Raw genomic sequence first — 13,215 nt, 5'->3', positions numbered from 1 at the left:
TTTTAATCAACTAACTATACAACAGGTTAATATTCTAAGTAATTTAATCAACTAACTATACAACAGGTTAATATTCTAAGTAATTTAATCAACTAACTATACAACAGGTTAATATTCTAAGTAATCATTGAGAGGAAAGTCCTTGTATTTTAATGTAAGGGTGGAAATTTTTGTCTGTGGCAGAAGTAAGACATAAGAGATCATACATTCCCTTTGGCATCATTAACATTTTGATTCGTATATATTATTCTTACAAAGCCTTAGTTTAATAAGTTTTAGTCATTTGTAGTTTTTTTCAGCTTTTTCAGTCTCTACCGAATTTAAAATAATTCATGACCTCTTTTCTGCAATGTAATTGGTCATTGTATTATTTCATTTAATTACAATATTGCATTTTGAATTGTTAATGCTTTTCTTTAATCAAACAAACATTAAAAAGTGTGAAAATGGCCTTTTATTGTGAAACAGACCCACTAATTCATATTGAGATTGATTTATTGGTAACTTGATTTAGATATAAATTTGACCTGTTTGTCTTCTCATTGAGATATACCCCACATCTCATTTTATTTACAGTTTTTATTAAGTAGAGCATACGAGAAAGAATATCATTTTTCATGACAATCATGGAATACTATACCCTAATGTTGTGTCTTAAATGGAAAGAAGATGATTTTTTTTTAATATTCTAAAATGAAATGAAGGAATATAATATTTGAATCTAAAAAAATATGATCTGTGATGTTTATTTCACAATGTCTGTTTCAGCATGAAGCTAAGATGTCATCTCTAAATGAAACCATCAAAGATATTGACCATAAGAAAAGACTACTCCAGGAGAATGTAGATTCTCTAAATGAAGAAATAGCCAAACTCAGAGCACAAGGTTAGTATCAACTTAAAATATTATCTTGTTTGTATTTCTTAACCAAAGTTTGGAACTAAAAATATTGAGCAGTCATATTAGAATTAAGTGTACTCTTATTTTAAAAGCTAGAAATGTTATGAGATTTTGATAGAAAATGGATTAATCCACTCTTGAAGCCGAATTGTTTATTTTTTTAATGTTTTTTTTCTTCAGAACAAATCCATATAACCGAGAAAGAAAAGGTAAAATCAGATGCTGACATGACTTCAGCTTTGGAACAACAAATGGAGGTGCATAGAGAAAGTCATCAGAAACAATTGTCAGGACTACGGGATGAGATTGACAACAAACAATCTCTCATTGATCAACTGAAGGAGTAAGTTTTAAACATTTACAATTTACAGGAGTATTTACACTATTTTTAAAATGCTGACATCACAAAGAGTCCCATTTTGAGCATGTTCCATATTGTAAAAGTTTTGATGCCCCCTGACAAGCCGAGGGGGGCATTTAGTTTTACTCTTGTCTATCTGTACGAACGTCCCTCCTTACATCCCGAAGTTGGTTTCCATACTCTAACTTTAGTTTGCCTCAACCAAATGTTGTGAAACTTATACACAATGTTTATTACCACAAAATACAGATCAAGTTTGAATTTTGGTGGTGTCACTATAATATTCTAGAGTTATGTCCCTTTACATTTGAAAAAAATTGATGAATTATTCGTTTCCCTTCTCTAACTATCATTTGCCTCAACCAAATGTTATACAACTTATACACAATGCTCATTACTACATAATACAGATCATGTTTGAAATTGGGTGGCGTCACTTTTATACAGTTCTTGAGTTATGCCCCTTTATACACATAAAAAATTGCTGAATTTTTCATTTCCGTTCTCTAACTTTAGTCTGCCTCAACCAAATGTTATGTAACTTATACACATTGATAAATGACATCTTGTAGCAAAATTTGTTTATTGGTAAGGCCATCACACACTTTACAAATGAGGCTATTCCAGTAGTTTTGCATTGAAAAAGGAAAACATTCTTTTTTAACATCATTTATATTTATATTGAAATAAAAACTAGAGATCTACATGCTTCTTCTGTTTGTAAGTTTTAACAGTAGATAATGGATAGAAACATCATTTGAAATGGAAAATATTTCAAAATGAATTATAAATTGGTGGTTACACTATTTAGCCTAAATAATAAGCAACCACATGTTTTATATAAGTTAAATGCTTGATTGAATGTTGCTAAAGTGAAATAAAGAGAGAAGCTATTGATAACAAAGATATATTATTATTATGTTGTTTATTTTAGACAAAACCAAAAATTGTCTCTTGCTTTGGATAAACTACAAATAGACTATGACAAGCTGAAGGCTGAGGAATCAGAGAAGACAGCTAAACTGAATGAACTCACTCTACAGATAGATCGTAAAGAACAAGCTAGACAGGATCTCAAAGGACTGGAGGAAACAGTGGTATGTTATATTTGTCAAGTTTTTCTTGTCTTAGTTGCAAGAAATATGAATGATATTCTAGAGATGGGGTTAACTTGTGGCACAAAAGAGGAGTAGACAATCCATATTTTGCAGTTATACTATGCTCTTGCATATGTCAGCTGTATTTAACTTCTTTTTAATATCAATGATTCTACAAGATGGCATTATGTTTTCCAGTTAGTTCATTCATTTGTAAGTTTGATGTCAATGATTCTACAAGATGGCATTATGTTTTCCAGTTAGTTCATCCATTTGTAAGTTTGATATCAATGATTCTACAAGATGGCATTATGTTTGCCAGTTCATCCATTTGTAAGTTTGATATCAATGATTGTACAAGATGGCATTATGTTTTCCAGTTAGTTCATCCATTTGTAAGTTTGATATCAATGATTCTACAAGATGGTATTATGTTTGCCTGTTAGTTCTTTCATTTGTAAATTTGTTTTGTTTCAGGTTCAAGTTTTTTGTTCAGGTTGTTTACAAAAATTATGTTCACATTAAGTTGAAACTATATATATGAAACTTACAGATATATATATTTGTTGTTTTTCAGGCTAAAGAATTACAAACATTACATAACCTTAGAAAATTGTTTGTACAAGATCTCCAGAACAGAGTAAGAAAGGTAAGTATTTACGTAATATATTATTTCACTTTACCTGCCATTTATTCAATTTAGTTACGTAATATATTATTTCACTTTACCTACCATATATTCAATTTATTTGACCACTAGTGATGTTATAATACTGGAATACCACAACTACATACCAAATGATATTGAACCAAAATTCTTGTTCTAAGTAATAATGATATTAAGAATGGGAATATGTCAAAGATACAACAACCCGACCAAAGAGCAGACAACAGCTGAAGGCCACCAATGGGTCTTCAACGCGGCAAGAAAATCCTGCACCAGGAGGTGGTCCTCACCTGGCCCCCAAATAAATTGTTTACTAGTTCAGTTAAATGGATGTCACACTAAATTCCAAAACATATAAATAAACTAAAATTGAAAAACATACAAGACTAACAAAGGCCAGATGCTATTGACTTATGACAGGCGCAAAAACTAGGCGGGGTTTAATATATTTTGTGAGATCTCAACCCTCCCCGTTATACCTCTAGCCAATCTAGAATAAAGAAACACATAGCATTAGCACAGTAAAACTCAGTCTAAAAGAAACATATCATTCCTAGGCATTTAACTGACAGCTCTCATCAGTTACATTTAAACTGATCTTGTTTGTTATAGTCCCAGATGAAAAAGGATGATGATGAAGATGATGATATTGGAGGCAATGCTGCCCAGAAACAGAAGATCTCATTCCTGGAAAATAACCTAGAACAACTAACAAAGGTGCATAAACAATTGGTCAGGGACAATGCTGATCTCCGATGTGAACTTCCTAAGTTAGAGAAGAGACTGAGAGCTACCATGGAAAGGGTCAAGGCCCTAGAAGGTGCCTTGAAGGAGGCTAAAGAAGGAGCTATGAGGGACAGAAAGAGGTAAGCAGTCACATGTCTACAAATATTCTGTCTTTGCTTAGAAAAATACACAAATCATGCAGAAGTAATATTGAATTGAAATTTGACATTTAAGTTTTTTAAAAACAAAGACCCCTTTTTATCTATAGAAGATGACACATAATCTAATGAAATAAACAACATCTTCACATAATGAAATTTTTATCTCAACTAAATCAGATTACAATATTGTTGTCAAGTAGTGAGACCCAATATACTGTCATGTAATGTATGTGCTAAACAACATTAGAGGAATAATCAAATAAAAAGATGAATAAAATAATAAGGAATATTATTGATTTGTGATTTCTTTATGCTTCATCCGCACTAAAAGACTATATATTGCGGCAATAATGGATAGTAATTTTACAACAATAAGATTTAAAGTGAGAAACTTTATTACAGATATCAACATGAAGTGGATAGAATTAAAGAAGCTGTGAGACAGAAGAACTTGGCTAGGAGAGGACATGCTGCACAGATTGGTAAGTTAATGTGTCATCAAAGACACCATATGTACATATTTATGCCCCACCTACAATAGTAGAGGGGCATTATGTTTTCTGGTCTGTGGCTCCGTTCGTTCGTCCTGCTTCAGGTTAAAGTTTTTGGTCAAGGTAGTTTTTGATGAAGCTGAAGTCCAATCAACTTATAACTTGGTACACTTGTTGCTTATGATATGATCTTTCTAATTTTAAAGCCAAATTATACTTTTGACCTCAATTTTACGGTCCATTGGACATAGAAAATGAAAGAGGGAGTTTCAGGTTAAAGTTTTTGGTCAAGGTAGTTTTTGATGAAGCTGAAGTCCAATCAACTTATAACTTAGTACACTTGTTGCTTATGCTATGATCTTTCTAATTTTAAAGCCAAATTATACTTTTGACCTCAATTTTACGGTCCATTGAACATAGAAAATGAAAGTGGGAGTTTCAGGTTAAAGTTTTTGGTCAAGGTAGTTTTTGATGAAGCTGAAGTCCAATCAACTTGAAACTTAGTACACTTGTTGCTTATGCTATGATCTTTCTAATTTCAAAGCCAAACTAGACTTTTGACCCCAATTTTCACGGTCCATTGAACATAGAAAATGAAAGTGGGAGTTTCATGTTAAAGTTTTTGGTCAAGGTAGTTTTTGATGAAATTGAAGTCCTATCAACTTGAAACTTAGTACACTTGTTGCTTATGGTATGATCTTTCTAATTTTAAAGCCAAATTAGACTTTTGACCCCAATTTCACAGTCCACTTAACATAGAAAATGAAAGTGGAAGTTTCAGGTTAAAGTTTTTGGTCAAGATAGTTTTTGATGAAATTGAAGTCAAATCAACTTGAAACTTAGTACACATGTTCCCTATAGTATAATCCTTCTAATTTTAATGCCAAATTAGATTTTACCCTATTTCACGGTCCATGGAACATGGAAAATGATTAAGTGGGGCATCCGTGTACTTAGGACACATTCTTGTTTGATACTTGAATTAAAAGGAAATGAATTAGAAAACCAATATCTTTTGTAATGTTGACTAATAAATGTGAGAAATTTGAGTTTAATTGACACTTCAAATGTTTTTAATGGAAAAAATCATTCATATTATAGTTATTTAGTTATTCACAAATTATTTAGTTATTCACAAAGTTTTGCAATAAAATCTTTGTTTTTCATGTGATTGATTTGAATGAAAAAGAAGTCAGGCTTAATTCTTCATATTGTTTTTTTCTCCTCAGCCAAGCCAATAAGACCAGGACAACACCCTGGAGGTTCTCCAGCCACAAGCACTGGTATCAGAGGAGGTGGTGGAATGGCTGTAAATGGTCCACAGTAATTAAGTAAGATGATAGACTGATCCATGGAGTTGCATGTGCATCACACTATTATTTGTCTCTTCATGCCCCCACTCCTCATAGTAATACTGCTTTGTCTCCTCATTTATATTTTGCTGCTTTTTTTCAGGAATTACAAATCAGATCCTCATAACTCATCACTCATCTTATTTTAAAACCAAATACTAATATCTTCTTACTCAAAATGTCCGTTTTGTAGTGGTTAGCGCATCAGACTACCAACACAAAGGTTCCTGGTTCTATCCCTGTTCTGAAAAGAGAATTTCAGGGTCTGAATTTTCAGCTCTCCATTGACACCATTTGTGAGTATGGTCTTGAGAAACGATGATTGCTGACCCATGTTAAGAGAGAGCCATGTCTCTTGCATGTAAAAGACACCCTTGTAGATTTCGAAAAAGTGCAGGCTTATGCAGCTTCAAGGCAGCACTTGCACCTGCAAAGGGGAAAGGGATTAGTATAAGTTTCAATAGATTGTTTCCCAATCCACTTTAACACTTTCACTACTGAATTAATTTTTTTCGCTTGATTCCCTGGTCTAAATTTATTTGCACGAGCCGTTTGCTTGACAGGGATTAATTTGACATGTGCTTCAGCAAAAACGACTTCGTAGTTTTGGTCACTGAAAACTCGGGAACCGTAGCGAGTTGTGCGGTCAAACTTTGATAAAATGTAGATAAATATCATAGGTTGAGCGTCCGTAACCTCTTCATAGAGTGAGAAGCAGTTTACCTTAAAAACGTGTGTCGAAAACGTAGATTGATTGAGTCGGAAGATAATTTTTATCATTGCCTACCGTATATCACTTTTACTTCCATTCGGCAACATTTCTTAAGCACATGTGTGTTTCAAAATTCTATTTCTATGAGCTACTGAGTTATTTTCTTTCTGTTTTCGTTTTCTTGGCAAAAATACTTGTAAATCGAGACTGTCGTTCACGTAGATTTTGGCCGCCATTTGTTTACGGTTTCGAAAGAAGAAAGATAACTCGGGCTCGATAACAGACAATAACTCTTCCAGACGAGTTGTAAAATACCCCCATGTGCGATTACTGAACTAACTAAAAATAATTTTTAACTGCAATAATAATCGATGGAACTTCTTCACTTTATGAATTAATCCCAATAATGCCTTAATTCTTCCACATGTGAATGAGATAAAGCTTTCCAAAAAATAAAAGTATATGAACCCAAAAAGTGATCCATGAAATTTCCAATAAATTTGATTTGGGTCATGGGGGTTGTATAATATAAAAAATATATTTAAGCATTAATAAATGTACTACAAAGAAGCAAATATTCAGCTGTATCTCAAGATAAAGTGCCTAGTGAATTTTTTTTTTTTTTAAATTGTTGAAATTAAAATCTGAACTATGTAGTCAAAATTTAGGATGTATAAAATAACATAAAATTGACAAATACATCAACTGATGTTTGTTAAAGCAGCACAAATAAATACATGTACCAAAAGCTGACAATTAATATTTTATAAATTTATTTTCATCATAGTTAAATTTATTAATCACATGCAGTAGAGGTAAAGAAGATAATATATGCAGACAACTACTGGGTACTGTTTTATTTAAACTCATGATATGTAGACACAGATTCAAGTCGTTGAAAACTAGTGCCTAAAAGGGATTAAAATACATCATGTACATGTTTTCCTGCAAAATGCAGTTTTGAAATTCATTGATGGAAAGCTACATCAGGGAGCTGATATAATTTGTAATAACATTTGGAAGCTATGAAATTTGTTTTAGTTTATAATGCTGCGTACTCGTTGAATATGAGGATTCATATCATAAATTTTGATTTTGAAATTGAGTGAGGACAATGGAAACTATTTTTTTTTTATTTTCTGTTTATATTGTTGGGTTATTTAATGGAATGGTTTGTCAAAAAATGAATAAAAATTACTTGAGTGAGGTTGTTATACTATAACCATTGTTACCAGTCTATTAATTAATCTATTACATCCATCAGCAAGTGTTACTTACATATAAGCATATATATTAATGTGGTATGAAGACACCTGCTTATGTGTACTAGTCCCATAAACAGTGTAAATTTAAGAAGCTGACTTACAAGGTAACAGCTACAAGACCCTAATGTGGTCCCATTATCCCATTTCCAATTTGATGTTTTTTTTTCTCTTACTCCTTACTACTACATGTATATGACTTGGCATCTGAGAGAAGAAGCAATTTATATACCATTTGAAGTCCCTTTTTGAACACAAAAAAGATGTTTCCTAGTGTTAAAAATGGTTGCTTATATTGGCATTACAAATTGTAATAAACTTTAGGCACTGCCGCACTGGTCATTCATCTTTTGTGTTTGTGTGCAACATGAGGGGGTAGTTCTTCCTCATAATTTCCAAAACAAAAAATTTAACCCCTATTAATTATTTTCAGAAACATACAGGAACAGTATTATTTTACAATAATAAATTATGCCATCTCAAGATTAATCAGAAGCAGCAGACAACACCTTATGTTATTTCACTTCTGGGAAAAAATCACTTCCCTTCAGCAAAATTTTTTTCTTTTTATTTCCCTTTCCAATTCTGAAAAAAAATATTTTTCCCTTCCCTTCTAAAACAAATATAATTTTTTTTACTTCCCTTCTTTGACAATGTTTTTTTTTTTTAAATGAGAAAGAAAACAATTTGTTACATAAATAAAAAATAAGCATCTTGGCATCTTTCAGGTTTTTTTTTACTCTCTGTCAACATTGTTTTTCAAAACGACTTTTAAAATTTTTGTATGCTCATGGAAAATAATTTACACTCGATTAAAATACGAATAAGATTGCAGAATATTGTCTCATCTTTCGAAACCACTTTTTTGTAAAATAATAAAGCTATGAGATGTAACAACACATGTTTTTTTTAACCGCACTATTTATAGACTCAGCTGTCAATTTTGTCAATATCCGGTTCTATTTTAAATGAAAGTGGACTTTCGTTTTGTCGACCTACATACTGCAGTACAGCCTTTCAATGAAAAGAAATAAAATCCATAGCACTACAGACGACTGAGAGTGTCTAAAACGATGATAAAAGACTCTGACTCAATCGGTTATGAAAGGTTGACTGTCAAACGGCAACGAGAAATAATAATTTACAGTCATGCAGCTGATGGCGACAATCAAAGTCTCGATTTCAGGTTGTTTTACAAATATCCTTCCCAAAACTCCAAAATATACGTACAATTACTACTTTTGTACAAGTTAAACGACTTTCATGACCGCAGGTTAAGTTTTCTAAATGTTTCAACTCGAAATGAAACGCCTGACCACGATTGTTTATGATTCCGCCATTTTGTTTTTCACGAGGTTTTTTTTTCTCAACAATCTTTGAAAAAACATATTTTAACAGTGTTTTTACGCCCGATACTAAAATATGGAATGCATTTGGTGTTTATCATAACATCCATGGAGCAACGGGGCCAATAAACATGTTTAAACGTTATTTTTACTGTTTGCACTGTGACCGTCTAAAAATAGAAATCTATGTATCCTTAAGGATACATTCGGCATCTACACCGGTGTGCCAAAAGGATACATTCGGCATGCGCGCGGGTGTGCCAAAAGGATACATTCAGCATGAAAGGGTTAAATCAATACGTTTAAACTAAACTAAACAAAAAAGCCATATAAATTTCTTAAACTTGGAATCAGAGCTACCTAAAAATTGATATCATTTATTTGAGCTGCCGTACTGGATGATGCATTTCCATTGTCCTTCAGCTTCATGTATACAGTGTACTCATATATTCAGAACAAAAAGGCAATTTTCCTAGAATTTTTCTTTGGAACTAGAATCAGAGCTTCTGAAATTTGTATCACGCTATATATAAGCATTATATACATGTACTGTGCACATCCACCACTCATCAAATATTGTGATCCAACTTATTTTCACATTCCACTTTGCAGCAATCTATTTTTGCGGTTTCTTGAAAAAATACTAAGTAAAGGTTAATTTTGAATTCTAGTATGAAAATAAACTGTAGGTGTTTGGGGAATGACAAATTATTTTAAGTAATGATTTTTCATATTTTTCAGATGTGTTCAATGCATACAGTGGAAGAAGCATTCCAAAGCTTTTCTGTGTCCAAAGCTTTATAAAGTCATCATGCTGTTTTAAGACTATTTATTAACATTTGATGTTTGACAAATATGCACATAATGTTTTCATAGACATAGATTGGACACTTTTCCAGTATTTATCAACCAAATCAAATTTGGGGATAATTATTGACATGTAATACATATAAAAAAAGGGTGTTAAAACTCATCCCTTAATGTTAAGGTCACCAATATTTTTAAAACATTGGAATTTGCTAAATATTTACAATAGCAGATGGGTTTTTCCGGGACTTGCTTTCTATAATTGGAAGGGTTGGGTTGATCCATATCACACTTGAACAATTATTAGTAAAGCGAAATAAATATGTGTGGTTAATTTGAATTTGAATGTTATAGGGATGGTATTTTTTTTTATATTTCATTGCATTAAAGTTGCATTATTTTGTCCAAAAAAAATGGTCTAGAAACATAAGAAGTTGATAAATAAATACTTTTCAATTAAGCCAATTTTTTTTTTCAAGCGTATAAATTTTGAAAAAAAAAACCATGCAAGTTAATAAAAGTATCTGTAAAGATGATGAAAGGCTCATTGAATTTCACTTTTTACTGTCATTTAATGTTGAATACTTCTACCTAAAGCCTCATATACTGCCACATGTATAAGTTAAACCATATTATTGTGATTTTAAAATGGTTGTATTATAGTATTTATGAAAATGGATTGGTTATACATTAACATTGATATGAAATTACTAAGCATACTTTAGAAACATACAATATGATCATTGGGTCTAGTTATGTCGGTCTGGTCTTATCTAAAAATAGAACAGTAGGTCAATAGGATCTGTCTGTAGGATAAAGAAAATAAATTCTCAGTCACACATTCTTTAGAATGTAGGTAGACGAAAGACATTTTCTTTATAATAGATGTAGGAAAACAATGTGCTCTTTGTTTCACTTTCAGAAGTGAAAGTAGGTTAACATGGAGATGTTTTCTATTTTAAGCTTAAAACTTAACCTTTTCATAAGAATTCCATTAATGTATGGGCTTTGATTAGAGGTTGTTGGAAGAGTAATTGTATTCTTCTTTTTCGATATTAAAAAGATTTCACCCTTTAGATATTCTTTCAGTGAGAGTACTTCTAATGTATAACTACTGCAAATTGATTGCATTGTTATCAAGAGGGAAGCGTTCCAGTTAGAAGCACCTTTGTTAGGATATGGAAAGGATATCAATATAAGGGGTTGATGTTTGATCTGGAGAAAAGCTTATTTTCAAGAAGTTATTAAAAAGGAATGATTGTGAAACTGAAATGTTTTAATATTCAGAAAGACATTAAAAATGAATATATTTGTGGCAAAAACTACATAGGCCAAAACACAAACATGTAACATTAGTAAATAAATGTGCAATATGAACCAGTTTTAACATTAATAAATTATTAGTTAATCAAATTGTATGTTGTACTAATTATAGTGTTTTAAATAGTGTCAGTACAGTAGAGACTTTGTACAGGTACCATCATATCTATATATATTGAGTGTATTTAGTGTACATATTTAATATATTTATTATTCTCTCTCATGTATTTCAAGTGGTAACTTTTTTTGTCAGCATGGTGGGTCTTTTTTATATTGATGTTGAAGACTAGAAATTAAAAATAAAAGGTTTGGTTGATGAAATATATCATAAAAACTGTTTAAAAAATGTGGGTGGTTGCCAAATTGGTAAAGAATAACCCTGTTTTACAAAACAATAATTATGAAAAATAGTTTTTATTGATCAAACATTACTTATGTTTAAGAAGATTTTTAACAATTTAGAAAAGATAGCAGGTGAAGTAAAAAAACTTTTTAAAATAAAGTTCTCATTTTGTTGATAGACTCAGTATGGAATAACACAGCTATAAAGTATACAACAACAATATTTATTCATTTATTGGCTTAATTATACATATGTATATTAATTCTCAGTACCTCATGTGAAGATAAAAATCCAGATCAGAGCCTGTCTCAACATTGTATTGGGCATACACTTGTGTATTGAATGTGGGCATATTATATGCAACAAAGGTTACTTATCAAAGCCTACCTTATTCATTTAAATAACTGAATCATTTTCTATGTATGTTTGGTGCAAGTGTTACTTTTATGGTTTTTATTTATTGTAACTTTTTCTTTATATTGATATTGACATAAATGTAATAAGTATTTATACTGTGTGTACTATATATGTGTAGACTTTGTCAATAGATAGTTGTAAGGATAATTTGTGTGACATAAGCAGATTTTGACATAGCTGCGGAACTGTAGCTCCAAGGTCCTTTGATATTTTTTTGACTATTTGCAGACCATAGATCTCTATGGTCTGCAAATGGTCAAAATATATCATAAGGAACTAAGAGCTACAGTTCCGCAGCAAATTTTGACAGAACATATATAATCTGTGATAAAAGAACAAATCTTTCATATGCTTATTGTGTTCAGTTTTTGAAGTAGTTAGTTGGTGAAAGGCTTTTGAATGAAATTGTGTATATGATAGTTTTTAATTGATCTGTTTAAAATTTGCTTTTTTAATAGTAAAGAGCTTTCATGGGTAAAAAGAAAGCAGATAAAAGGACTCGATAGTCAGTTTTATGCGGGCAGAATTCTCATTTTTGCATTGTTCAAAATTTCAAGTTTTGTCATTATGTCTTATATAATATACATGTTTACACTTTGTGAAGGTTAAAGGCCATAGTAAATATTCAACAAAAACCAGCTTACTGCTTTAGATGTAACAGGGTGTTTGTGACATTGGCTCTGTGACAATAAAAGTAGAAAAATTCATTTCTTTGACTTGTTAATTTATTGCCAAGCAGCTTAAAGTAGCAGCTTAAATTTTACTTGTGCTGTGTAGCTACTGCCTGTTTGCTGATAGTTGGAAATTTATAACACTCATTGTAGAAAGAATATTTTATAAACATACTGTAAATTCAGAAATTATTGGGAGATTTTTAGTCCCCTTCCAATGAAGTCAAAGGGAACAGAAGGTTTGCACTCTGTCCTTCTATCTTTCCATCCGTCAGTCCAGGAAATCAGTGTTCGACCATTTTTTTCTTCTCGATTTAAGATATTGATTTGAAATTTGGTAAATAGTTTTATCATAACAAGCTACAGATCAAGTGCAGATTATGTTCAGGTCTGATGATTTTGTGCATAGTTATGGCCCTTTGACTTAAAAAATTCACTCAAATAATCAATTTTCCGCACATTTTTTTGTCATGCTTGAAGATACAAGATTTAATAATTGGTATATAGTTTTATCATAACAAGTAACAGATTAAGTTAGATTTTTGTTCCGGCCTGGTGATTTTGAACAGAGTTATGGTCCT

At 31.4% G+C, this 13,215-nt stretch overlaps 1 protein-coding gene across 1 annotated transcript in view; it reads left to right on the top strand.

The window, feature by feature from the left end:
- LOC139513510 (kinesin heavy chain-like) overlaps positions 1-12,670 on the top strand; it is a 43,649-nt gene extending 30,979 nt beyond the window's left edge. The window contains exons 16-23 of the mRNA XM_071302099.1: positions 769-886; positions 1,082-1,244; positions 2,197-2,359; positions 2,937-3,008; positions 3,639-3,892; positions 4,316-4,395; positions 5,634-5,735; positions 9,818-12,670. Coding sequence (XP_071158200.1) covers positions 769-886; positions 1,082-1,244; positions 2,197-2,359; positions 2,937-3,008; positions 3,639-3,892; positions 4,316-4,395; positions 5,634-5,731 — 948 coding nt within the window. The 3' untranslated portion in view covers positions 5,732-5,735; positions 9,818-12,670. The remainder of the gene's footprint in view (positions 1-768; positions 887-1,081; positions 1,245-2,196; positions 2,360-2,936; positions 3,009-3,638; positions 3,893-4,315; positions 4,396-5,633; positions 5,736-9,817) is intronic.
- The last annotated feature ends 545 nt before the right edge of the window (positions 12,671-13,215 follow it).

Source organism: Mytilus edulis, chromosome 2 (assembly GCF_963676685.1).
Source record: "Mytilus edulis chromosome 2, xbMytEdul2.2, whole genome shotgun sequence".
In the NCBI taxonomy this organism is placed as follows: Eukaryota; Metazoa; Mollusca; class Bivalvia; order Mytilida; family Mytilidae; genus Mytilus; species Mytilus edulis.
This window is presented reverse-complemented; position numbering and strand designations above follow the sequence as displayed.